This window comes from Chiroxiphia lanceolata, chromosome 2 (assembly GCF_009829145.1).
Source record: "Chiroxiphia lanceolata isolate bChiLan1 chromosome 2, bChiLan1.pri, whole genome shotgun sequence".
Lineage (NCBI taxonomy): Eukaryota > Metazoa > Chordata > Aves > Passeriformes > Pipridae > Chiroxiphia > Chiroxiphia lanceolata.
Window position 1 is genome coordinate 103,007,862 of NC_045638.1, and position 25,797 is coordinate 103,033,658.

Genomic DNA, 25,797 nt, shown 5'->3' on the forward strand with positions numbered 1-25,797 from the left:
TTTCAAATCTGTAGGGCCCTAATTTTTGAAGATCAGAAATTTTGAGTTAAGAGTAGTGATTTTGCTCCATGCTTATTCCTCCTCCAGCTTTCATTTAATTAACTGCGTGATTTGGAGCTACTAACTCTTCAATTTCCTGCCTTCATTTCTTCATATTCAAGTTCATCCACCTAAGAATTTGAATTCTTTAGCTTCAGGCAACCTTAAGAAGGTGAGTAAATATAATGATGTAAGTTATTGTAATGATCTTGTCCTTGCCAAGTAAAACTGATGTTTCTGAAAGGTCCTGATACAGTTTTTATGCAAAAGTGGTTTGTTTCTCCTAGGCTTTTTCTGTGTTTTTTTCTTTTCCTTAAAGGAAGGGACAATCAGCAGGTTGTGTGTGTAGCAGACAGGCTGTTGGGGAAAAAAGAGGACTTGAACAAAGCCATCTGTCTACAGTTGTAGTTTGAATTTCTGAGCTCTGAGGATTGCCTTCCAGTTAATCCCTTTTGCAGTCTGTGTGATCTGTGTTGGGGTTTGTTTCTTCCCTTTGTGGTTTTTTTTTTTTTTTTGGAGGGTGGAGTTTGTTTGGTTTGGGTTCTTTTTCTGAGGCTCAGGTTTCTTGGGCCTGTTTTAGCTTTCAAGGTTTTGTTCTTTGTACTGTCTCTTTCAACATGTATAAAACATGTTATTATCCCTCTCACATCCTTGATTTTCTTATTTTACATGCAGAATATGTCACCTTGTTGATTTGCTGACTTAAAACTAGTTTTTCTTTCAAACAGGAAATATGAACATGAATTACTTTGCAGTTACACTTATTCTTTGGTACCTGCTTGAGGCTGGAAAGTTCAAGTGGTCTGTGGAATTGAGCATTTCTTCTCTCTCATCAGTATTTCTATGGATTCCACTGGGTGTTTATTAGAAGTTGCCTCATTTATGTTGCTCTGGGATTTTTTATCTGTAAATTTGCTTGCATGATCTTTCCACTGTATAATAAATTATTTCTGTACTCTATTATTTCTGAAAGAAGCGACCTGTTTTGAAATGGTGGGATCCATATCCTACTTAGCCAGTTAGGCAAACAAAGAGTTACAGTGATGGTAGCTTCTCCTCCCAACCTTCTTTGATCACAGATCAGCTGGCTCCAACTTCAAGCAGTGTGGCAAAGGGGAAATAAGAGAAGCCCTGGGTGTGTGGTGGGGAGAGCAGCATGCTATTCAGTTATGTTTAAGAAGTGAGGGTTGTTTAGGGTTTTGCTAGTAGGTTTGTCAGAAGGTGTTTGTGTCACAGCATCATGCTACGGGCTCTCCCCTCCAACCGGACTTCTGTGTACAGCATTCCAGCTCCAGACGCTGAGCAGGCTGCAGGGCAGGTAAGAGGCACCAGCTAAGCTTTATAGTAGGAACATAGTAAACGATCTCCTTGTCCACTCTGGTGTGCATTGACCTCTGTTCTTCATAAATTGCTCTTAACCAAGGTGATAATAATTTCCCCATGCACACATTTCCATAGATTGAAATGCATTAAGCAAGCAAGCAGCCAAGAAAGCTGTGGGTTTCCTGCACGATGTAGCTGATAACGTGAAAGATATTATCTCAATTTTAATGTCTTTAAAACTAAAGAGTAAATATACTAAAATGTAATACCTTAGCTCTTTTTTGTTGCCTTACTAATTGATGCCTTCCCGTGTCATTCTCTAGGAAAGCCCACATGTTTGCTACTACCCATCCTACCACCACGACTTGTGTCAAAAGTATCATGTCTTCAAAAGGATGAAGTTGTCTTTCTGGTGGAGAGGGCTTCTAGGAATATTATCTGTAGTTTCTTTAACAGTTACAGTAACCGTGCTAGTCCTGCACTATTCTTTCTGTAAGTGTTACCCTTCCCATCCAGACCATGCTGTGTTCACATTCTGCACTAAGCAGCTGAGCACATAATGTGCACCTAAGCTACTTGACTTTCCCTTCTCCTTAATGTCTTTGCTAAAGGAACAAAATGCACAATACTTAGCAGTGAATAGTTGCACAAAAATATTGAAGGTATGCATTTTATCTCAATTTCTTGACTCTGTTTGTGAATACCATCATTATTAGAACTGTCATCTTTCCCAAGAACCTACAGGAATTAGATGTCTATCTTCTATTCCCCTTTCCAAAAATACAGGACAGGTACCTAACTTACGTATATACCTTCCCGAATCTCAACACATAGCCATTAAAACCATACCTCTTCAGGAGATTAGCACTGCAAAAAATGGAAGCTTAACAATTAAGTCTTCCTAGTAAAAATGCCTGTCTGAACCTGTACCTCATTTCTCTCCTTTCCTGCTGGGCATTACTCTGTCAGTGAGAGTGATTAAGCATTCTGGCTATTACTGCATGTTTCTCCTAAGAATTAATACCTACAGGCACCAAGGACAAATATATGCTTCTGCAAACCTCTTGTTCTGGAAGCTTTTCTATAATGTTATTAGGTGTGCTAATTTTTTTAATCCTTTTTTTTTTTTTTTCTCAGCTCCAGCTTTCTCCTTCATTTATATTGGTGGAAGCCTAGAAATTCCTAATTTGACTTACACAAATGACCTCAATGATCCAACATCAGAGAAATTCCTCCTGCAAGCAGAAGCAATCCAAAATTATGTAAGTTCCCACATAAACAGAGCAATAATTTATAAATATTTTTACAGAATCAGACTGGGAATGAGGAGGGGATTCCAGATAGTCGTAACTATTTTTTTTCCTTCAAAATTGCAAGTTTAAAACTAGCAAGTGCCTTGGCAGTTTTCAGATTTTGAAACATAGCTAGACAGATGGGGCTGTGAGTCTTACAGTAAGGTCAATGTTTTCTAGATAATAAACCTGTGGGTTTCAAGATTATGGAAAAAATACTCAAAGGAAAGAGGAGAGTGTTTTTGTTTTACTTGATTCAAATTCTCTTCCTTCTACATTTTTCCCTTTACTTTTTTTTAATTATATCTCCAATTCAGTGCTTGACTTTTTATTTTGTTTTCCTTTATCACTCACAACAATGCTTTCTTTCTTGCACTTCTTATAAGTTTCTATTTGTGAGATCAATACTGTTTCCTAGGTACGTGTGAACAGCAGCCTTAAACACAAAGCAGTTCTCTGTTAGCCTGTATTTCCCAGAAGAGCTAATCTACTGCCTCAAAGCTGCTTTGTGCACCGCCAATACAAGTTGCTTATGCCCAGATTATGTGGCAGAAATTTAAAGACTGGAACAAAAATATAAATGTATTATTAAAGTCTTGTTTTTCATGGCTAGTTCAATGGTCTTGAAATGTGATGTGACTTGGAAGCAATTTTTTATTTTAGTGGAATTTAATGCAAAATTATGAGCCTTATTTGATACATTTTGTGAAAGTGATGGACAGTGCTTTTGATATGTGTGGGAGTGTGAGGAAGAGGAAAGGAAGAAAAAGACAAATGCTTTATAACATAAGAGATTATATTGGCACTAAAATATAATGCATTTTCTTTTACCACCATTTGATTGTCAGTTGGCAGAAACATATGAGTCTTCCTTCTTGGGAAAGTACTATTTGAAGTCTGTAGTGGCTGCTTTCAGGTAGGTACTGTTTCAACATGTGGTATAAACTTAAAATACTCAGCTATGTTTCGCTTATATTTTTGTTCATGCATTTTAAATGAGTTACCTGGAAGAACATGCAGATCTCTGTAAGAGAATTAAAAATGTAGAAGTGCACTTAAGTATATGAGTTAAGCTAATAGAGTGATTTCTGTCTTGCCCTGTAGAATCAGTGAGAGAAATGAAGTCTAATTATTTGTTCCTTGTTTTATGGATTGTTTTATAGTCTATTCATCTATTTCTAATTTTTGAAAAAACAATCTGGTACTTGCAGAATGTTATTTTGGTTTTGCCTATTCAAATGAAGTTCCTTTTTCACCTATCAAAACAAAAATTAAATGTATAATTTTGGGCAAGACATTCTGCTTAAGCTCCTGGTGTGAAGGATAAATACACTGAGCAGATGGCTACTACTATCCTGGTAGTTTCTGAAAACTCTGAAAGGTCAGTCCACAGACCATTTTGAAAGGAGGAGTGTGATGGTTTGTCTCTTTGAATCACTGAGGTCATACTTTCTATATGTACACATAAAGATTGTTTCTTTCAGCAACAATTGTATGAAATGTTGTATCAAATATGGGCATAAAATTGTGTTGTCATATGGTGCTAACCTCAGATTAAAAAAAAAAGTACAACATTTCTGGAGCTGTAACATAATCTTAAAAGTGTATAATTATACAGCAGGGATGGAAACATCTGATTCCATAAAAGTTATTGTAAGGATTTTGTGAGGTGTAGTTTTCAGTGTTAGTGTGTAACCTTTTAAGCAGCATATTTTCGAAGTATTTCTACTGTATAGCAAAACCAATTGTTAAACAAGAGAACTTTTTGCCACCGTGTTCAGCTGCAACTCTTTGCACAGCAGTTCAGCTGTCTATGAAACTGTGCCAGCCAAAAATGTACACCAGAGGAAATCACGTCTAAAATAGTAATTACAGTGTATTTATGATGCACTTTTTTCATTTCACAGTGAAGGGGAATTTGGACTTCGAGCTTACTACTGGAATGCATTCTGGGCACCACAAGACATAGTTGCTTCTCTTAAGAAATTAACCTCAGTGGAACAAAAAGAAATGTGTAGTAAACAAGCAGCTCACTTGTTCAGTTCTTCTGGGGAGGAAGATTTTGATCTTGTTACAATGGAGCTTTTTGGTAACAATGTACCTGTCATTTAATTCCTATTCTGTCTATTTTTCTTTCTCCAGTTTGTGTCTTTGACTTGTGTAGCTGATAGTTAATAAATTTCAGTTTCAGATTCCACAGAATATGATGTGATGCTAAAATCAGGTAATTATGCTTCAATCCCAACTGATACCACTGGGGTGGGGGGAATCCTGTAACAGAAAAATGGCAGTTTGCCATTTATATCTGTAGGGCCTACAAACTAAACCAAACTAGGGAATCTCCCTGGCTTGTGTTCCAAATAGAGGCTGGATGAAAATACCTTACAGCTTTTATTCTGATGTTCTGACTAAAATGGTTGAAATTTAATAGTTCCCACTGCATTGCAATGAGCTGTGGTTCCTATCCTTGACATCTTAAAAAAAAAAAAAAAAAAAAAACCAACTATACAAAATTATATATCGCTTACTTATCTTGTGATTAGATAGTTTTGTATTGATCAGTCAGACAGTGTAGAGCTTTAATTCACTTTGCTTGATTTCTCCACATCAAGCACACCTTGAGATTGGCTTTGTGTACTTAGTGTTCTCATTGCATGGAGAGGGGCAAAGAGAAAATGATGCAGGAAGCAGTAGGTGTGTTACAGAGATCATAACAAATGCAGCCAAATCACCTCCTGCTTGTGGAGTGTGTGATGAGCTGGTGGTGGTGAGGCTTGTCCAGAACAGGAGAAGGTGATGCAGTCTGGTAGGGAAAAGAAAATAGAGTTGAAAAGGGAAGGGCAAAAAGGGATTAGAGTAGTCAAGAAGGGTGGGAAGGTGATTGTTTCTACCTTGTTTGAAATTTTATCCAAGAACTTAATTTATCTTTCAACTTAACAGTTTTTTCAGCCACTGATCTAGCTTCTTTTGTATAGCAGTATCCTTTGACCTGTATGCCAAGCCAGGTAACAACAGGACTCTAACTCTGATGAATCCCAAAAAGTCTTTTTATCAATGGAGGCTACGAGTTCCTTCTAACTATGTGGTGAGACTGGTAGTTATCACTTTGCATGGTGTCACTCCAGAGAGCTGTGCATCCCACCACTTATCAGCATATGATTTCCTTCTTCCACTGCAAAACAAGATCATTACCAGGTATGAAAGAGATAGCAAAGATGTTTTATTGAGCTGTACAGAAACTCTCTGAAACTGTACCAAATTGATAAAATGTAAGGCTCCAAATACAACTTAATTAAAAATATTGTATAAGGGAATGAAAAAACCTCCTACAAAAGCTGGAAGGGAGCCATAAGCATCTTCAAGTGCAATTCCCTGCTCCTCATGGGACTAAAGCTAAACCATATGACTAAGAGCCCTGTCCTGATGCTTCTTGAACTCTGACAGGCTTAGTGCCATGACCACTTCCCTAGGGAACCTGCTATAAATTTCTGTGAGGCTTATTCTATATTATGACTAATTTGTAATGGATTTGATTTCATACAGTTACTGTCACAACTCAAAAAGATACAGACTTCTTATAGTATTGTATTCTATCACTTTTAGAAAATACATGTTTTATAGTAGTCCAGTTGCAGGGATTGTGCCTATGGAAGGCTCCATCCTTAGAGTCACCATGTAGTCCATTTGCATAAGTAAGATCATATGATATTTAAACTTGAGTGACCATGCCCACTTTTCAGAGTCAAATTTCATGTATGGACACAATTGAATCTGTCTTCATCAAAAAAAAATAAGCAAGTTTGAGAATCTGAGATTGGATGGTTTCAAGAAGGGAATTTTTAAAAAGTTTTTTGTAAGAACATTCAGGAAGAGGCTAACTGAGCAGGAAGATTCAGTAGGAATCTGAAATGCACTTCTCTGGTAGTGCTTTAACTTACTTGAGTAGGTGGTCCTCTTCAGCTCTGTTAACAGACTTATTTCTCTCTTCATGCAACAAAACATAACAGCTTGCTACGTGGAATGAACACATGGTTTTTGTAAGGACTTACTCTCAGACTGTAGCCTAGGAAGGAGAATCCTGTTCCAGATGCTGGGCTGCATCTGTTCTGCTGTTGATTATGGATTATTGCTGCAACTGTTACTCCACTGTGCATTATTAGCAATGGCTGAGATTTTTAGGAAACACAAATGTAGAACCGTCCATGAGCATGGAAGCACCTGGAAAATGGCAAAACTGACACAGGGGTGTGATGTAACATATTCAGAGAACATTGATGCAGCGAGCTGTAAGGCAAAGTTCAAGAATGTGCATTAGTGCCTGTCTATCAAAGAACCAAAACAGAATTTTGTGACCAAAATTATGTTAAATGATACCTCAACAAAAGCTGACTTTTTTTGGTTACTTTTCTTACCACCATAGAAAATGTGTGGATTTGCATATGTCTATTAGTTTTCTACTGGAGCCAAAAGCAGCTAGTGGCTACTTAAGACAGACATAATAGAACTAATAATAATATGCCCAATAGCCATGGCAGCCAGTAATTATGATATTTATAGCCATTATTCCCTAATGTTTAGGTCTAGGGTCACACATGGTGACTAAACTGATTCTCATCAGTTTCTGTAAATTGTGGTAGTACAGCTGTTCAGTGACAAATACTAAAGAGTGAGCAAGCTGCAATGGTGAAGTGTACTGTTAAGAATAAGCATCTCATGTGGACAACTCTTGCTGGAAAGCAAAAGACAACTACTTTCAGTTTAAGGTTCAAAAATTTTATTTTAATGCTGCCAGTGTGGATATTGGTGACAGTGGCAGGGCTGTGGTGGAAAGACTCTGTTACCGAGAGGTCTTGTCTTAATCGCTTTCATTTGCTGTGCAAGGAAAAGAGAAAACTGCTAGAAATTTTTAACACGGATTTATCAATTAATTAAAAGAAATCCAAAATATGCTGTGGGTTTCAAAACAGAATAAACATAGGAGTGAATTTACAGATGCAAGAGATAGCATCTCAAATTTCAAGTAGAAGTAAGTTTTCAAGCTTCAAGATTATAAATTAACTCATTATTCAAGTAGAAGATCAGTAAGAATTAATAGTTTCCATGCATACACCTTCACATTTTGTGTGACAGCTCTTGTGACATGAAACCAATGTTAATGGATTGAAAATGTTTGGGCTTATCTGTTGCATAGATGCTTCTCAACGCTGCTGCACTGGCACTTCTCTTTTCAGACCTAACCTCTATTACCCAGTGCCCCTACCACTACTGAAATAACATGATCTGGCACTCCCTCTCTGAAGCTTGTGCAGGCCTGAAAACTCTGGGGCACTTGTTAAGCAAGAACAAGGGTGATTTTTCACCCTGAGTGACTAAGCCTCAGTGACGGGAAACTCTAGCGTCTTGTGTGCTGTCAGCGGGGTGGAAGAATAAAAGGGAAGTGGTAGCCAAAGGAATGCTTCACAAACGCAGATGACCGGATCAGTGTTACTTCTGCCTGGTTTCTCAGCAAAGATGACTGGAATATGGGATTTTTTTTAATGCATTTTTTTGTGTACTATTCCAGATGGTGTGGACCTGGGGCCTGGGCTCCTTCTGTTGTACGTTTAACTTCGTCTAGTAACGTAATGTTGCTTACCTTCTCACTGGACCAAAGAGAAGGAAGCAGCATATTAAAAGCTCACTTTCAAGCCATTCCTAAAATCAGTAAGTAATTAATAGAAAGAAGCATCTAATGTATTCCTGGTTTTGCCTCTAAAAAAGTTGATATTGCTTTGAACATACTTGTGGGAGGGAATGTTGGCATATAAGTCAGGGCATTATCATTCTGACCCACTTTGAAAAAAGGTTGAGAACTGAACAAAGAATAGAAAAATCCTTTGGTCTGGGAGATTTTTTTGTCTTTCTGATAACTACTCAAGCCATACTTGCCAGACATTGGTCTTGCTACATGGAAAACACAGAGCAGTGGCAGCAGAGCAGCCAGCCAAATAGCCCTACAGGCACTATATGTCTAGGCAAGGCTGGATAGTTCCAGTCAAAGAACAGCACTTTTATCAGTTTTGGCAGTCTATCCCCAGCCTGTAGAATGTGTGTTTAAAGAAAATGGAAAACAAGTGCAAACAGTTCTAATACGTCTTTGTTCCTTTACTGAGAGTACTGTTCAATGTAGTTAAATGTACAAGAAAAGTGTTTCAAGACCTATGAAGTATATTCCGAACCTATGGGGTACTAATGAATTTTACATGAGTTCCAGATGATTAGTGAAATATTATGAGTAATGATAAACTGTAGTATTGTAGAGGAGATGAAGGGGCTTCACCAGGTCAAGTTTAGTGACACTAATTTGGTAAAGCCTAAGTGAAAGAATTTTGACAATTAAGCAAGTGACTATTTTCAAACTTGCGGAACAAATCACAGGGGATAAACTTTTCCAAATCTTACACACTTGAGCTTTTGTCTTTGTGGATGCTGCTTAGGCAAATACCTATTCCATGCACATTACTAACCAGAAGGGCTTAATTTTTTCTGAAGATTAACATTCCAAATGATATTTAGATTGGGGTTTGCCACAAAATATTGTTATTTTCAAAATTGTCTTCATTTCTGTTATATTCATGTTTGCATTTGTGATGTTATCGAAAGGGAACTAAAAGCACTGAGGACTGGATATCTAGGAGAGTCCTTGGTAGAAAATAAAACCTCAAAAATACTGTTCAAATGTGGCATGAATCTTCAGACTGAGAACTGACACATAAACTTCCTGGTTTACGTGAAATTAAACAGAGGTTTCACTTCATTGGGCTGATTGCTTTTTAGTTTTTGATAATGCCTACAGAAAGATCAGAAGCACATTGGAAAGGGGAGGTTTGTTGCATCCACATTTAGTTGCTTCTTCCACCTACCATGAAAGAACATTTTTTAAAAATTTCACTCAAAGGTGTTTTGCACTTACCCTTAGCTGTAATTTAATAAGAGAAATCCAATGTGATGGAGAGGTGGAAGTTGAGTGATTTCCTGTTAATACAGGCAAAATGTGAGTTTAATACTGTCACAACCCATTCTTCTAAATGAGTACATAGAGAAGGGTCCTAACAAGTGAAGTAGCCTCTGCCCTTTAACCTGGCTGAGATAACGGTGTTCTTTGCTGATACATTTCTCTCCCAGTGTGTGGTGGTCATTACATTTCCTGGAACGGGACACTGAGTTCCCCTTATTACCCAAGTTACTACCCACCAAACATTGACTGCAGCTGGATCATCAAAGTAAGTTCCGGGATCTCTTTTGAGTACCGATGACTTTATGTTAATTAGACAAAAAATTGGGAGAAATTACTTTTGATGTGGGTGGAACAGAGAGAAGGCTTAGTGGGACTACTGCACCTGACCTCTTTTCAGGCACCCATTTCTTTCCTGTCCGATGTACAGGTGCCAGCTGTGGGAGGGAAACATTGCCAGCTTCCAAAAGTTTGGGTATTATTCATGACAAAACAAAATTAATGGGTAAGACAACAACTCCTAGCAGCCAGAGAAAATTAATAATAATCAACACTTTTCTTCTATGTCAGAAAGAAAAAGTGGTCATATAAATCATGCCTCATATGGTGGATACCGCACTGTATTTCCCTGAATTCTGCAGAAACAGGATCTTCTCTGGCTCCGAAGTTAGCTCTGAACGTCCAGCAAGTCCTTTGGCAGGACTTAAAATCTGCCCACGATTTTTACCAACTCCCCAGTGTGTTTGTCTGTTGCTCCATTAAGCATTTAAGTACTTTTTTACTTTCCCTGGTAAAGGAAGATTCTCATATATATAACTTGGTAACAGTCTCTACCTTTCTTGTGCTCAATGACAATTATTAGCAGCTTGTAGCATAAAACTCATCTCTGTTCATGAAAGAAATGGGAACGCATGGCAGTACAAACATGGGATGAACTTCTGATACAGTGCTTTATGCTGACTGCAGAAATGCTCACACTCCTTTATTTGGCAGTCTGGCCAAAGTTGGGTCTAAAAAGATTTCTATAGATTTTTAAATCAGCAAAGTTTTTTTGGTTCTTCGAAGGCACTAATTTGCACAATAAAAATGCAGTACTTTCAATCTAATAATATGTATACAAAGATTTGCCGTCTTGGCAGTACAGGCCTTTTTCACCTTGTGAATATATATGTCAGGGTATTTATCCTTTGATTTTTAGGCACCATTGCCTGGCTACAAGCTGTCACTAAAAATCCTTGTAATACAAATTCAAGAGAAGTCTCCGGAGTCCAGTAAATGTGATAAAGACTGGTTAGAAATTGATGGAGTTAGGTGAGTAAACACACTATTTTCTGAGATATTAATTTGCATTTCGATGTCCTGCACAATGTGCTGTACTTAAGAAAAAAATGCATCACTGCTTACACTGCAGAAAGATACATTTCAACAAAAAATTGGCATGCTTCCAAAGAACTTCAGCAGCAGAATGTTCTTAATCCTGCCCTAGTATTAAACATTTGTCATTACATTAATTTAGGCATCCTGGTTTTTCTACAGGCACGCACTTACACTTTTGTTCCTCTTAAGAGCAACAATGTAGAAAACTACAGGATTTTATGCAACTGCAGATGAACTGTAAATTCCTGGCAGTGGTCTTGATGTGGGCGAAGAGCTTGCGTCCATCAGAACTTTCATTTTCTGTACCACTTACTCTTTAGTGACTGTAATTGTTACACTAACACTAAAAAAAACCACTATTCTGAGTAATTTGCCTCTTGGAAGGTGTATATTGAAATAAGCAACACCTATTGGATTTGGTTGTATGATTTAATCCTTTACTGGATTTGCAGCTCTTGGGTTTGCAAACCTAGATAGGAAATCTGAAATCAAACATGCTTGAAGCAGTTTGTATTTTTAAGGCAGATCCTGACATGGATCATCTTGCTGTATTTTGTTTCAAAGTCTGCTAGTTCCAGAAAAGCTGTGGAGCGGAAGGCATTTGTAAATAGGCTTTCCAATGCTTCTGTTGGGCTGTTTTTAACATCAAAATATAACTGATCTTTACTGCATTGTCTTAAAAGCTTTTTGGTGTCATTACCTTTCAGTAAAAGTAGATGTAGCTGGGTAGTAATGGTCTGTTTGGTTAGAAATTAATAATTCTCACTTTTGCCTTGCTAGATACTGTAAAGCTCTTTCAGAAAACAACAGAAACAGGGAATATGGCTATTCTGTTGCAATCAATTTCCATTCTGATGAACTGGTCACCCACAGAGGGTTTTATATTGAATATAAAGCCTTCAGTCACACAGAGCGTAAGTTATTGAGCACATACTTTAATTTTTAAGGACAAACCTTTGAGAAACCATGCTTGACAGACCAACCACATACAAATCAACCTGCCTTTTATTCTTAACCTAATTTCAAGAGATAAATGTTTAAAATATGATTCTGTCTTTAATTGAACAAATAAATGTACACATTTAGAATAAGATGCTTTAAGAAGCTTATTTTCTAGATTTTATCAATAATTATGTAAAATGGGTAGTAAAAAAAAAAAAATTCTCCGTTTCTGTGGATCTAATTATATGGCACTTTACTAACACCTTAAAATAGCCAAACTGCAACATGAAAATAGTATGGCAGAGAGTCTCTAAGCATGACTCCTCTGCCAGCAGAAGTTAACCCTGAATACTTTGACTTCTCTCTACATTCACAACTCAACTTGCTCTAAATCAGTTTCCAGGTTTAGGCAAACACTTTAGATTTTCACTGACAGTTGAAGAGGACCCCTTGCTAGCAGATGTTGCAGAAATATGACTGAGTTTCTCATAGCCCTCTCCTGATTCCCCAGTCTATGCACTTCTGGATCAGCGTTAGGTCTTGGGGGGCTTCTGAGGGTGAAACAGGAATTTTCAGGGGATACACATATCTACATGAGATATTTCTTAGACAGTATGGAATATCTTATTTTTTCTATGCCTTTTATTTCCTTTACCCAATTAACATCTAGGTAACTAGAGTTCTCTGCAATTTCAAGGGATCAGTTGAGTTTTTGAAACCTCTTCAGATCCTCAGCTTGCTTGACCGAGTGTAGTTCAGTGTTGACACAGAAGCATTGATGTATTAACGTCTCTGATAACGATTCTTGTTTCATGCCTTTCGTTATAAACAGGTGTTAGGTTTTATGGTTGGTCATTCTACAGGACTAACACAATTTTTAGGGATTTCTTCTTCCACCAATGTGTGTCTCTTTGTACTAGAAAAAGTTACAGACTATATCATGTGCTATGATTACTCCAGTCACTGCCTCAAAAACGGGCTAAAGATGAGTCTAAGCCTACGAACACATTTTTTAACAGAGAAAATCCCCAGTCTTTATTAGAATCATAGAATATGCTGAGTTGGAAGGGACCCATCAGGATCATTGAGTCCAACTCCTGGCCTTGCACAGGACACCCCAAGAATCACACCATGTGCCTGAGAGCATTGTCTAAACACCTCTTGAACTCTGTCAGGCTTAGTGCTGTGACCACTTCCCTGGGGAGCCTGTTCCAGTCCCCAACCACCCTCTGGGTGAAGAACCTTTTCCTGATATCCAACGTAAACCTCCTCTGACTCAGCTTCAGGCCATTCCTTTGGGCTCTATCACAGAGAAGAGATCAGTGCCTGTCTCTCCTCTTCCTGTCAGGAGGAAATTGTAACTGTAGTGAGGTCTCCCCTCAGTCTCCCCTTCTCCAGGCTGAACAGAGAAGCTGCTCCTCATATGGCTCTTTCTCCAGACCCTTCACTATCTTCATTGCCCTCCTTTGAATACTCTCTAGTAGTTTAATGTCTCTTTTATATTGTGGTGCCCAAAACTGCACACAATATTCAAGGTGAGGCCGCCCCAGTGCAGAGCAGAGTGGGACAATCCCCTCCCCTTTGACCAACTGGTGATGCTTTGCCTGATGCCCCCCAGGACATGGTTGGCCCTCTTGGCTGCCAGGGCACTGCTGACTAATATGCAACTTGCCATTGACCAAGAACCCCAGATCCCTTTCTATGGCACTACTCTCCAGTTTCTTGTTCTCCAGTCTATACACGCAACCAGGGTTGCCCCATCCCAAGTGCAGAATCCAACACTTTCCCTTGTTAAACTTCACATGGCTGGTGATTGATTGCCCAGTCCTCTAATTTGTCGGGGTCTAGTACTATCTGTGTACTCTGCTTCTAGCACTGAGGAGCAAGCAGATGGCTCAAAGTTATTTAATCAAGTCTTAGTCATGATCATAAGGATCTGTATTAAGACTCAGCAGGCGGGGTAAAATAGCTGTGATGTGTCAGTATCAAGTCATTACAGTAACTTGTGGAAGACCATCTGAGAGCGCAGCATGTATTGAGAGCACTGTTTTTCTAGGTAGAAGTAAGAAGAAGGGGGGAAAAAAATTCGTCTCCCGTATCTGTAGTACCTGCAGTCACCCACCTCAGATTAGTTTCTTTCCATTGTTGGGTACCCATTAAAACACAGTTATTAAAAATCACAGGCACTGCTCTGAGTTGAACTGGAAAGCAAATGCCAGCCATCATCTCAATAACTTTGGGAGTGGTGAAGAGAAAATGGAAACACTGCTGGCTACCTAGTGTGTGCTTTCCTCCCACTGACATCACGTGCAAGGCAATGAAGAGGACTAAATTACCCCAGATTGGAAATGATAAGACAACTGTGGGACAAATATGTTTGGTCCTTCAATCTGATGTAGCTCTTAATTTGCTTATGGTGCTATATGAGAAAAAGGTTTCATTTGACTTGGGCAGAAAGAAGAGAACTTTTGACTACTTGTTCTTCCACAGAAAATTTTCTTTCCTGGCACATCTGAAAAAGTGGAAAACAATCATTTTTTTATTTATTGCAAACGAACAACTGACCATCTATACTAGTTGGTAGTTTAAGTGAATGTGAAAGAAATTCTTGGAGAAAGGCTGTTTCATAATGAGATTAGATTTGGAAAAGGTTTGATAAGGCACTTATTCACATAAGACCTTCAGTTGAACGTAGTAACACAGGTTAGTTTCTGCAACATTTTAATATCAGGAAATACTTATCTATAATATTAAAGAGAATGTCTAGTTTTGATTTCTTTATTTTCCTTCTCCTTAGATGCTCCTGTGTAGAATACATTCCCTTAACAAATTAAACAAGTGTTTGCTATCAGTACTTGCTATGTGTCTGTGCTGAATCACTTTCAACCCTCAGAGTGAGGCAGTTAATGTGAGATTAATTTGCTAATTTCCATTTAGATGAATATTGATTAATTTGATCCAGACTGATTGATAAAAAATCTCTGACAGGTTGTGCCAAGCAAGATATTGTTTCCTTTTTTAACATTCAATTTATTGTATAAATGACACTAGCTTCAATTTTTAACAGCCATTTTAATATTTCTGGATGGTGTAGTCCTGCATTAATGCTTTTAGACTGTAAAAGCGTTTCTAGTGCCATTGATTTCTTATTTTTCTAGCTTGTCCTTAGATATGCAGATAGAACATGCATTCCTTCAAGCAATCTGTCTGAAGGCTGGAAAGGCTACTCAAATGGTAGCGATGAACTACATTGTAGTACAGCAATTATTTCTTGTTTGTTGTCTTCTTTAAAGAGTTTGTTCCACGGAGTTTAGAGGCTGCCTGAAGTTCTCTAAAATACTGATGGTGATCTTTAAGATCACATGAGGGATGTGGGTGAAGATATAAAAGTCTGGAGAAGAGGCTGTGTAATGCATCTCTTTAAAGAGTGGGAGAACAAAAAAATCAAGAGGGAATTTTACACCAACCTTTATAAGTTAAACTTCCAAAGGAAAAAAAATAGCACAACAAATAAACTATTTGTAAACAGTGAAAATATTAAAAACCAGTACGTAGTTTTAAAATATTGTTTTAATTCCCCACTGTGAGAGGATAAATAGAGGAGAAGCTGTACTTTCACGCTGTCTTGTGTGACAAGCTTGTCAGTAAGTGAAGAAAACATAGTAAGGAAAAAATACAGAAAACTGTTTCCAGAGAACAAATGGCCAAGAGTAATTACCAAAGTGAAAGGATATTTTCATTGTCATTCTGCCAATATCTGTTATGGAATGTCACATAATTTTTGTTCATGATCTAAATGATAGACTAGAGTAGATGCTTATGATGTAGGGAAAGTGCTACACAATAGAAAGAGGGATGTATTTATAACTGTTCCTGAGAAGCTGGAGAACATATATATAGAAAAATAAAGACAAGATCTGAACATAGGGAATCAAATAGACAAGTGGATTGCCTACATTGCTTTTTTGCTAAAAATGGCTGGGGGGATAACAGTTGCTCAAAAGATGACTTGTGAGTCAAAGTCATAAAATATTCTTTGTGTGTTTTGTGTGTACTTGGTGTTTTGTTGTTTGCTTGTCTTCTTTTGTTTGGGGGGGGTTTTAAGCATCACACTAGGATATAAAATGGGAGTTTGAAAATATCTTCCCAGTCACTGGTGGGAAAACCTCAGCTGGAGTATTGTGTCCAAATTGGGCACTGCACATCAAAGAAGATAAGGAACACTGTAGAGATACCGGAAAGACTGACCAGAAGGTAACACAAGGTCAGAGAGCACAGCACAAGTTAGGTAATAAAACAAGTCTCTCTGTCACTGGATACTCTCAAAACCATGGTAGATTAATGTCTGACAGAGATAGCACAGCAACATCGAGGTGACCTCTGATGGGGTTTGTAGCTTGTGGCTGATAGCCTGCTATTGGAATTATAAAGCATTTACAGACCTTTCTTCTTCAGGTTGTAACCCAGAATGGTTGAACTGCGGTGACAGGAAGTGTAAGCATCAGTATAAGTCTTGTAAAGATGACAACTGTGGGGAGGACAGTGATGAAAACAACTGCTGTAAGTATATATTTTTAGCTACCTTCTGAAAGATGGTGGAAGGCAGAAGCGGGAATATGTTTATTTTAATGCACAAGTGTGTTATTTCTAAATCATTTTTTTTTCATGGCACAAAGTTTCATAATTGTGAAAATAAAACATACAGAGTATAACTAGTTCTTGGGGGAGTCTAGACAATTAATGAGGCAAAATCCAAGATAACAGTCATTTTAGAAAGATGAACAAACCACATTTGCTGGTGATCCTGTTGGAAGAGCACTTTTTCCCCAGGTTCTACCAGATCTGTACAACATAATGTAAGGGAGAGAGATATGGTAGGTTGGGGACTGTTGCCACATTCATGGTCTTTTTACTGTAGATCCACAATGGTTACAGACATTGCCGGTACTACCAATGTCTCCCTAGTGACTTGCTGCATTTTTCCATTATAATTCTTGGCTTGCTTTGAATCTTAGGTCCTTGAGGTAGCCAGGAGTATGTCTTTGCTTGCTGAAAAAAACCTCCTTCCCACTGTTGAGGGTGTAAGCAACTGGTAACAAGAACAATAGTGATGGAAACCTATTGCTGAGATGTGTCAGGGTTCTCACACAGTAAACTTTGATAGTCCTTAGAAAAAATTTATTGGTGAGAGGTATAAAGTTCTTCCACAATTCTCTCTATTTCACTTAAAAATGCAAAGGTGCTGTGAAGATTTATAATTCATAATGCCAGTAGTGCTGGTGAAGGTAAAAGAACGGATCTGACAAGCCTAGCTGATTCAGTTTAGAGTTAAGTAAAATGGTGATGAAGACAGTTGGATGCTTTTATGTCTTTTTCCTCATGGAGAGTGAAGACTGAAATTAGTGTGATCGTTATTCAGAGTAAAACATTCCACGGTTCCCTCTCCATAGAGGGACCAGTTTACACCAGTACAGGCTGTGCCTTCCAGCAGACTGGAATGTGTAGTTTTGAACAACTAGTTGAACATGCAAGGTTTTTTTGTAATAATTTGAAAACCTGACTCCAAACCTGTGACACTATCTTCTCTCTCTTATTTCAGCCTACAAAAGTTGCTCCCCTTATGCATACAAATGCCTCAATGGAAAGTGCTTGCTGAAACCAAATCCTGAGTGTGATGGGAAGAGAGACTGTGCAGATGGATCTGATGAAATGAACTGTGGTGTGGTAACATTTATGTAAACATTAGTTTATGACTTGGGAAACTGAGTCAGGAATTTGTGTTACAGTCAAGCACTATTGGATAAAGAATTGATTAAATCAAATGGAAGTTAAAAAAAAAAAAAATTCCCAGCAATATCTGTATGAAAATGTACATCTTGAATTTTGTATGGTTTCTTTTAAATCCACTCATCTGTTCTGTGTGTGACGACTTATTTCAAGCAATGAACAGTTCCAGGAGTATTTGGAAGGTCTTAGCGCTTGTTGCAGCTGAATAAAATGCAGTCTAAGTGCTGTGTTTGGAAGGAGGGAAAAATGTGAGAATATATTCAAGTGAATTTTCAGAAACAACCCATCTTAGATTTGTGCCTAAATGTCTTTTTGAAATTTTAACCTCTTTAGAAAGCTACAAGGGAGGATAAGCAATGATTGGCTTATATCTCACCTGCCCATTGCATGAGAAGGAGCAAGTACTCACCTTTTTACAAATTGCACAGTAAGAAAATACTCTTTTTTTTCCAACAGCTTTGTGGTCTGCGGATAAAAGTTTGTGTTAAGCATGGCAAAGTGAAATGACCTTGTGGGCTTTGTTACTATTGTATTCAATGATTTCTATTAGCTTGTGGAAGACACCAGATTAAGAAAAACAGAATCGTTGGAGGTGAAGATGCAAGATCTGGAAAGTGGCCTTGGCAAGCAAGTTTACAGATGGGAGCACAAGGTCATGTATGTGGTGCATCTGTTATTTCCAACAGGTGGCTCATATCTGCTGCCCACTGCTTCCTGGATTCTGATTCTGTGAGGTATGAAGAAATTATATTTTCTCAGAGTATGTACAGTTTAATAACCTTACAGTGTTGCTTTCAAAAGTCTGCAGTAGCTATTCCTTGTCTAGAGAAGTTGATTAAGGTTTTAATTCTGTGACATATCAGTACATCAACACTCAGTATTGTATTCTGCTGGCTTCAAAAATCTGAAGTATTCAAAGTTACTCCTTTGTTTCTATTGTCAGTCAATCCTTCAAGATAAAACACTATTTTGTTAGATTTAGAGTAAACGCCCTTTTTTTAATTCTTTCTTTTTTTTTTTTTTTCTTAAGGCAGTGATTTTCTGAATAGAATCTGCGGCCTTTTCTCTCCAGAAAAATTCCTATTTATTGAGCGTAAAACTCACTGATGTTCAGTTTAGGCAGTGCAAATTGAAAAGACATACGTCCTACACGCAACAAGGAGGAATTAGAATTTAATAATATGCTTTTCTGACTCCCAAAGCATGGTGCATTGCATGGAATTGATCTTAAATCTCTAGGAAATTAATTGTTTTCAAAATAGCAAGTAAAAACATTACTTAATGTTTTAGGAGACAGAGATGATAGTACATCTATCTTCTGAAGTACTATTCTACTCTATTCACTTTGGTTTTGATGAATCTCATCCAATACTGAAAAGTAGTTAAAATGGAATGAACTAACACTACATTACTTTCCAGTGGGATCTTCTAAAAACATTTTCTTTACAGATACTCTGTTCCTTTGGGATGGAGAGCATATATGGGCTTACACACTATTAATGGAAAGAGCAATCGTGTAGCTATGAGATCAATCAAAAGGATTATTGTCCACCCACAGTATGACCAATCTATCTCAGATTATGACATTGCCCTGTTGGAAATGGAGATGCCTGTATTCTTCAGTGAGCTGGTACAGCCCATTTGTTTACCCAGCACCTCTAGAGTATTTCTTTATGGAACTGTCTGCTATGTAACTGGCTGGGGAGCCATAAAAGAAAATAGTATGTTCATTTCTTGGATATACTTCTGGCAAGTTTGGCTTGGTTTTAAACTCTAACAATGAAATATTTATACTTGTAAGCAAAAAAAACCCCAACTCTGTGGTTTACTTAGTGGGTCTATAAAAAGCTAGAAAAAATCTCCTTAGCTACAGTCTGTGAATTCTGAATGTTTGCTTGGGTGGCAGGTGATAAGTGACAAAATGCACAGTCAGGTGTCACAAATCATTGAAAAGCAAATGACCATAGATTTACAAAAATGTGCCTGTGCTCATGGCTTATTTTATCTGGTGAATAGGTATTTTGCATGTAAAGTAAACAGTGACTTGCAGCTATTGCAGAGAAAGAATTTGTCTCTATATCTACATTTGTGACAATAGGGGGCCACGAACAGCAGTAATTGCAAAAATATCATGGAGGATTTTTTGTTTTCTCTGTCTCAGCTAAAGGCAGTTTAATGTATGCTCCATGAAGAGTTTTACCTCTGTGCTTGAAATAGCATGCTGTAGTAAGGAGGCAGAAAAAAAGCAAATTGAGTTGGAGAGGGGAGGTGGGGGAACCCATGGGATCTCGGCCCTGTCTCAGCATTAAACAGGAGCCAGCATTGAAACCTGGGCTTGGACAGCCCCTCAGCACTTCAGAGGTCCTCACAGTTGTGCTGAGACCTAGTTCCTCATGTTTGGTCAGAAACCCCTACCCTGTGTAGTTCTGGCTTACTTAATATGCCTTAAAAAAATAATTAAATCTCATTAATAACAGAACAACCTAATGAAGTGCAAAGGGATTTACAATTGATGCCTTGATACAATGTCTTGCTTTTTATCAAAATTACGTGGGTAACATTCAAATTCAATATAATGATATGTAAAAGAAACATATTTTTCCATCTGTTTCACTCTGAACCCACCCTCAAAGCTGACTAAGCAAACAAACCAAAGTCCTGTACTTCCTCTGATCATCCAAGTATCAAAAAGGTTATGTACACTCTTGGGCCAAAACATGACTCGGGATTTTTAGTTCACAACGACAACTTATGTCAATACTATAGAACAGAATTAAGTTCTTAGCATAATGTTTGACTTGCAGGCTGTTTTTTGTTGGGGCTTATTGGTTTTTTTTAAATTATTTGGTTTTCCCCCTTTAGCTTTATTCCTCAGTTTAGAGAGGATTGAAAACAACATATAAATTTTATTTTGTAGGACTTGGACATTTTTTGGAGCACAACTGTAGTGTGCATAACAACATATTGTCTTTGGACATAATTTGAAATGGCATTCAAAGATAGTTACTCTGTGTAGAGTCTTATTTTACAGTTTGCATGGTGCTTTTACTACTTTCTGGCAGAACAGGCTCATTAGGATAAAGACTAGGGAAATGGAAAGGTGGTGCATTGGGACCTCTGTGTCTAGAGGGTAGTGTGGACAACAACTTTTAAAAGGTGAAGGGAACAGAATTACTCTACTGTCATTAACTGGGTAGATTTAGAGCTTGAAGCAATTCTCTTTTGTTTTTATAAGTGATATCTCTATTAGAAATTTGTACCACCTTAACCTCTGCAATACTATTTGTATTTTTTCCTAGGTCATTTTGCCAAAACACTGCAAGAAGCTCGAGTGAGAATAATTAACCAAAGTGTTTGCAACAAGCTGTATGATGATCTTATTACATCACGTATGCTCTGTGCTGGGAATCTTAATGGTGGCATTGATGCATGCCAGGTAATCTGTAACTTGTAGAAAAACTACAAAGAAATACTTGCTTTCATTAGAAAGCTGTTCAGAGTTGTGGGTTGTTTGTGTGGTTTTTCTTTTTTCCTTTTTTTTTTTTCCTTTTTGTTTTTGTCAGTAATAGAGAGAGATATCTTGAGTGTGAGTGTATGGTTAATTTAAAATGACAACTAAAGGCTCTCCAAAACAAGGAAGGAAATTTGGCATAGATAATCTCTGACTCTTGAGAAATGTTGTTTTGCAAAGACAAAGGGCCAAATGTGTCGAGAATTGTTTTTCATCTTCTCTTATATGAAATATAACTGTAGAAGAAAAATATAAGGATAAAAGGAATGAAGTTAGGTCCATCTGTATTAATTTGTATTAATTTCTTTCTTTCTTTTTTAGTGTCTGGGTGTGTAATTGCTAAAATACTGTAACAGTATGATAAGTAATGTATTGTTATAGTTACAAAGAAATACAAACAGAAAAGCTAAGCTAGGTTTGGGAACTGTAGCTGCAATGTTCCCTTTTAATACAACTTTTGACTACATCACTGTATCGTAAGTTCTATGACCTCACTTATTTATATGCACAATCAGAAACTGCTTTTTGGATGTACTTCAGTTGTCCTGACTCTGCTTTCTTTCTCCATCTGAGTTATTAGACTAGTTGTGTACTTTTTTTTGTATTTAAACTTAAGATAAATATCAACTTCTGAAATTACAAACATGGTTTTTATACCAGTTCCTGTGTAAAGGGAGAGAAATGTTACTGATTTTTAGACTGTGGCAATTTGATATAATATTTGTGTAATATATAAATTTTACTATTTTAATGTAATAGGATAATTTTTGCAAGATTATAGCTCAAAATGGGTCAAGCTTCTTTATATGGAATAGACTATTTGCAGGATTTTCTTGCAGTCCCAAAGTTCTAATTCAATGAACTATTATTTTTGTTAACTTTATGTACAGTTTGTCTATAACCTTAGACCTTGGAATTGTTTTGTTAAAACATGTTGGTTTAGGAGTGCGATGTTCCTCCAAAGATGTATTGCTTAAGAAATGCCCTTGAATTTTCAGATGGACATTTTTAAGCAATTCAACTATATATCATGCTGGCTAGTTTCCAACATAATATGCTGTGTTTGAATCCTAGCATGCTGGCCCTCTGGGCCTCTAAGTTCTTGGTCTGGGTAGCATCTTTGCTATTTTTTTGTTTTCTGTCACTAGTATATTTCCTGTACAGTGCTAGAGAGAAATGACATTGGCAGTTCAGGAAATCCCCACAGCACCCTGAAACCCTCTTACTATAGTTCCAGACTTGTGGTCATCCTGTTTTGTTCATTTCTTCCTGGACATGTAAGCTGTGCATGTGTTGCACAAGTTATGTGAAGCTTCCAAACACTTTTCATCTTTAGAGGATCTGATACTTACAGTGAAAAAATGAAACAATTATTCTTTCACACTGTTTTCTTATCACTCCTGGATGTTGTTTGGTCTTAGTTCATCTGTGTAAGATCCTTCCTCTTGCCACCATCATACCGCCCTTTCGGTCTTTCAGAACAGGCTGTGTAATCAGCTGGACTGTGTATCCTCCTTTCTCAAGTCACTTTGGGATCAGCCTCTTGGATCATTAAAATTGCTCGTAGGACAGCAGCCTGAGAGAGAGGAAGAACTGCTCTGTTGTCTTTTATCTCTAGATAATTTTGTTTGGTTGGATGATGAAGGCTTTTCTGTTATTACTCTTTTCTTGGTACATGGCTTTCTTCTGACCTTTTACGAGTTTTAGCTCCAACTGGGGGCAGCAAACAAATCCCAGGGTCACTTTGGAGGCTGCTCACTGCCTTGTGTGCATAAGGAACAGCTGCAGAGAGGAGCTGCACTGTAGCTGCTCAGAGTTCTGTGAACAGACCAGTTCACAGAAAACATACAAGGTTAAAAACAATGAAGGGCACAAAAGCATTGATGAACCTGAATGCATTTGTATCCTGTGAACTGAACCAAATGGAATTTTTTATTTTCCTACATTGCTATGCAGAGCTGTATGTTCCATTTGAGGACTGGGTTCTTATTTGCGTGTTCCTTAGTCTTTATTCCTTCCTTTCCATCTACACATGTAGACACAGTCTTGATTATGAAACTAATGATAATCCTTAATTGTGCCTGGTTTGTCTTGGGGGTGGGGATTTGGTTTAGATTGTTGGGTTTTGTTGTTGTTGTTTGTTTGGGGCGTTGTTTGTTTGTTTTTTAATTGGGGATGTGTGGTATCTTTCTGCTCCTATTTAACGCACAGCATGAGAATTCTACCTTCAACCTGTGAACAATTTATGGTCAAATGGTAGTAGAATTCCCCATTTCTGTCCCTACCATCATCTCTCCCCATTCAGGCTGTGTTGTTTTATGAATCCTGTAGTGGGAATTAGCAAGGAGTACTTTTACAAACTACTTCTTGCCAGTGATTTATATTGCTTTGTGTGCTACTTCCACAAGTTAAGATAATTGAAAAAATTTGGTGTGTAGCTGGGTACATTCTATCCAGAATTTAGACTCTAGTATTAAGTTTTAATTTGAGAAATAGAAAGGTAGGTATTTACTGTTCTTAAATAACCTAACTTTTGTTACAGTGCTTTGTGTGTGTGTATACTAATGGCTGGACTCCCTTCATTTTAGGGAGATTCTGGAGGTCCCTTGGCCTGCACAGGAAAGGGAAATAGGTGGTATCTTGCTGGCATTGTGAGCTGGGGTGAAGGATGTGCTCGGCGCAATCGTCCTGGTGTGTACACTAAGGTGACAGCACTTTATGACTGGATCCATCAGAACACAAACTGATCAGCCAAGGAGAAAATGCATATCATCTCCATATGAAAGGCACTTCCTCCTGTAGTCTATCTGATGGCATAACGAAAATGCCATTGTTCCTTTGTGAAAGAATACACTTTCTTAATGAAGAAACTGTAATTTGTGGTTCACCTAGAAATAACTGTTCAGATCCAGAGCAACTTCAGGTTCCTTATGGATTCATCTTCTTTATCCCCATTACCAGAAACAGCACTGCCTTAATAACAAAACAAAATGGATTAGAACCTGTAACAAAAATCCAGCCAAAACTCTCTTGTGCAAGTCTTCTCTTCTTCCATGTCTCTTGTTATCTCTATATATCTAAATGTTTCCACATACACATATCTGCATATTCATAGCCACATTCCATATATATTCAACTCATGTATATTACCTTAGTGATGTTACAGGATTCTAAACATAAATGATTATTTAATATTTCTCAAAAATATAAATAGTGTATAATGTACAAAGCTTAGATTAATTCATTCTATAGTTATGCTCCCACTGCCCAACTATTACTTTCTGGGCAGTAACTTTTAGGTTCTCTCCTGTGTTTTCTTAAAAATACGAGATATATTGCTCACAAACCTTAGGATGCAAGATATTTCTCTTAAAGAACTGGAAGAGGATGATGTCTAGGTAAATGGAAAGAATTAATCACTCGTAATTAATTAAACTACAAAATTCTAATGCTTTTTCTTACATTATCTTTACAATTTCAACATAACTGAAGGGTTTAATGTTTTCAGTTTGTTACAGGTGTATTTCCCCAGCTCTGTCTCTGGCATGCATTGTGAATTTTAAGCATGGGTTCACTGTTTTTCCTGATTTCCTTGGTCCACAGCAAACAGAGTTTCAGGTTCAGGAGTTTTGTTTTGTGTATCTTTCTGGGCTGTGCCCACGTGGCCACACTTTGTTGAGAGGGACATGAAAAGAAAATAGATTTATGTGATTGGATGCATCCTTGGGCTCAAAGAAAGTAAAAAAGGAAATGACAGCCACATTCCTTTAACCCTGTCAGTAACTCTAGTTTTGATAATTACAATCTCCTGATGAGCAGATCATCCCAAATCTAGCTGATTTAAGATTTCCAAAACTGCTTATGAGACTTAAGAATACTGGTGTTTAGCTTAATAAAAGATTTATTTAGATAGCTTTAAGACCATGCAGGTGGTCTTTAAATTGCGCTCAATATTTGGAAGTGTTTAGCTTTCACCTTTAATGTATTTAAAAAAAAAAAAAAGAAGTTGACAATTTGAATGCCTGTCATTGTTGTCCACAGAGCACAGTTACTCTGCAACACATAAACATGTGATCTTTAGTTTTAGACCCACCTTGGCAGCATGTGGGGAAAATGCTGGAATGAGCTACCACTGTAATCTGCATGCACTGAGATATTTCTTTCTAACGCTGATATTGCTTTTCCTTCCTTTCTCACTTTAGTGTTGGGCATCTTACCTTGGCTTCTGCCAAACTTACAGCATAAGCTACACTCAAAGCCTATATTTTAGGAGGTTACTATCTTTAATGGCTAGTCGGTCATTCAGATCTTCCTTTTCAATAAACACATGCTAAAACTGCAAGTGGACATATTTTATTTGTTTGTGCCTCTGAAACCCTAATCCCCAGGTGCAATCAGACTACATGTGTACCTTGGAGTTTCCTCTTTTTGTAAAGCTAAGCCTAGCATAACCCTATTTCTAAAGTGCACATTTAAAGGCACAAGTTTCTTCTCCTTATATTGAAGAAACCAGAGATGTCTTGGCTAGGGGA

The 25,797-nt window shown here is 37.6% G+C and overlaps 1 protein-coding gene across 1 annotated transcript; it reads left to right on the plus strand.

Annotated features, from left to right (window-relative positions):
* Positions 1-1,279: 1,279 nt before the first annotated feature.
* On the plus strand, positions 1,280-25,534 carry LOC116782531 (suppressor of tumorigenicity 14 protein-like). Its single transcript, XM_032679284.1, has 17 exons — positions 1,280-1,357; positions 1,686-1,854; positions 2,500-2,624; positions 3,503-3,570; positions 4,562-4,743; positions 4,840-4,878; positions 5,633-5,849; positions 8,218-8,357; positions 9,819-9,916; positions 10,847-10,959; positions 11,806-11,939; positions 16,423-16,527; positions 17,567-17,686; positions 18,305-18,488; positions 19,204-19,475; positions 21,054-21,190; positions 23,854-25,534. The coding sequence occupies exons 1-17, from the start codon at positions 1,280-1,282 to the stop codon at positions 24,010-24,012; spliced, it is 2,340 nt and encodes a 779-aa protein (XP_032535175.1). The 3' UTR covers positions 24,013-25,534.
* Positions 25,535-25,797: the final 263 nt, after the last annotated feature.

What these genes read in the sequence shown, in the direction of transcription:
- LOC116782531 (XM_032679284.1), top strand. Translation starts at nt 1,280, where the DNA reads ATGCTACGGGCTCTCCCCTCCAACCGGACTTCTGTGTACAGCATTCCA. An exon ending in TTAGAAATTGATGGAGTTAG is followed by an intron (nt 10,960 to 11,805) that starts GTGAGTAAACAC and finishes TTGCCTTGCTAG; the next exon opens with ATACTGTAAAGCTCTTTCAG. An exon ending in ATCTGATGAAATGAACTGTG is followed by an intron (nt 17,687 to 18,304) that starts GTGTGGTAACAT and finishes GATTTCTATTAG; the next exon opens with CTTGTGGAAGACACCAGATT.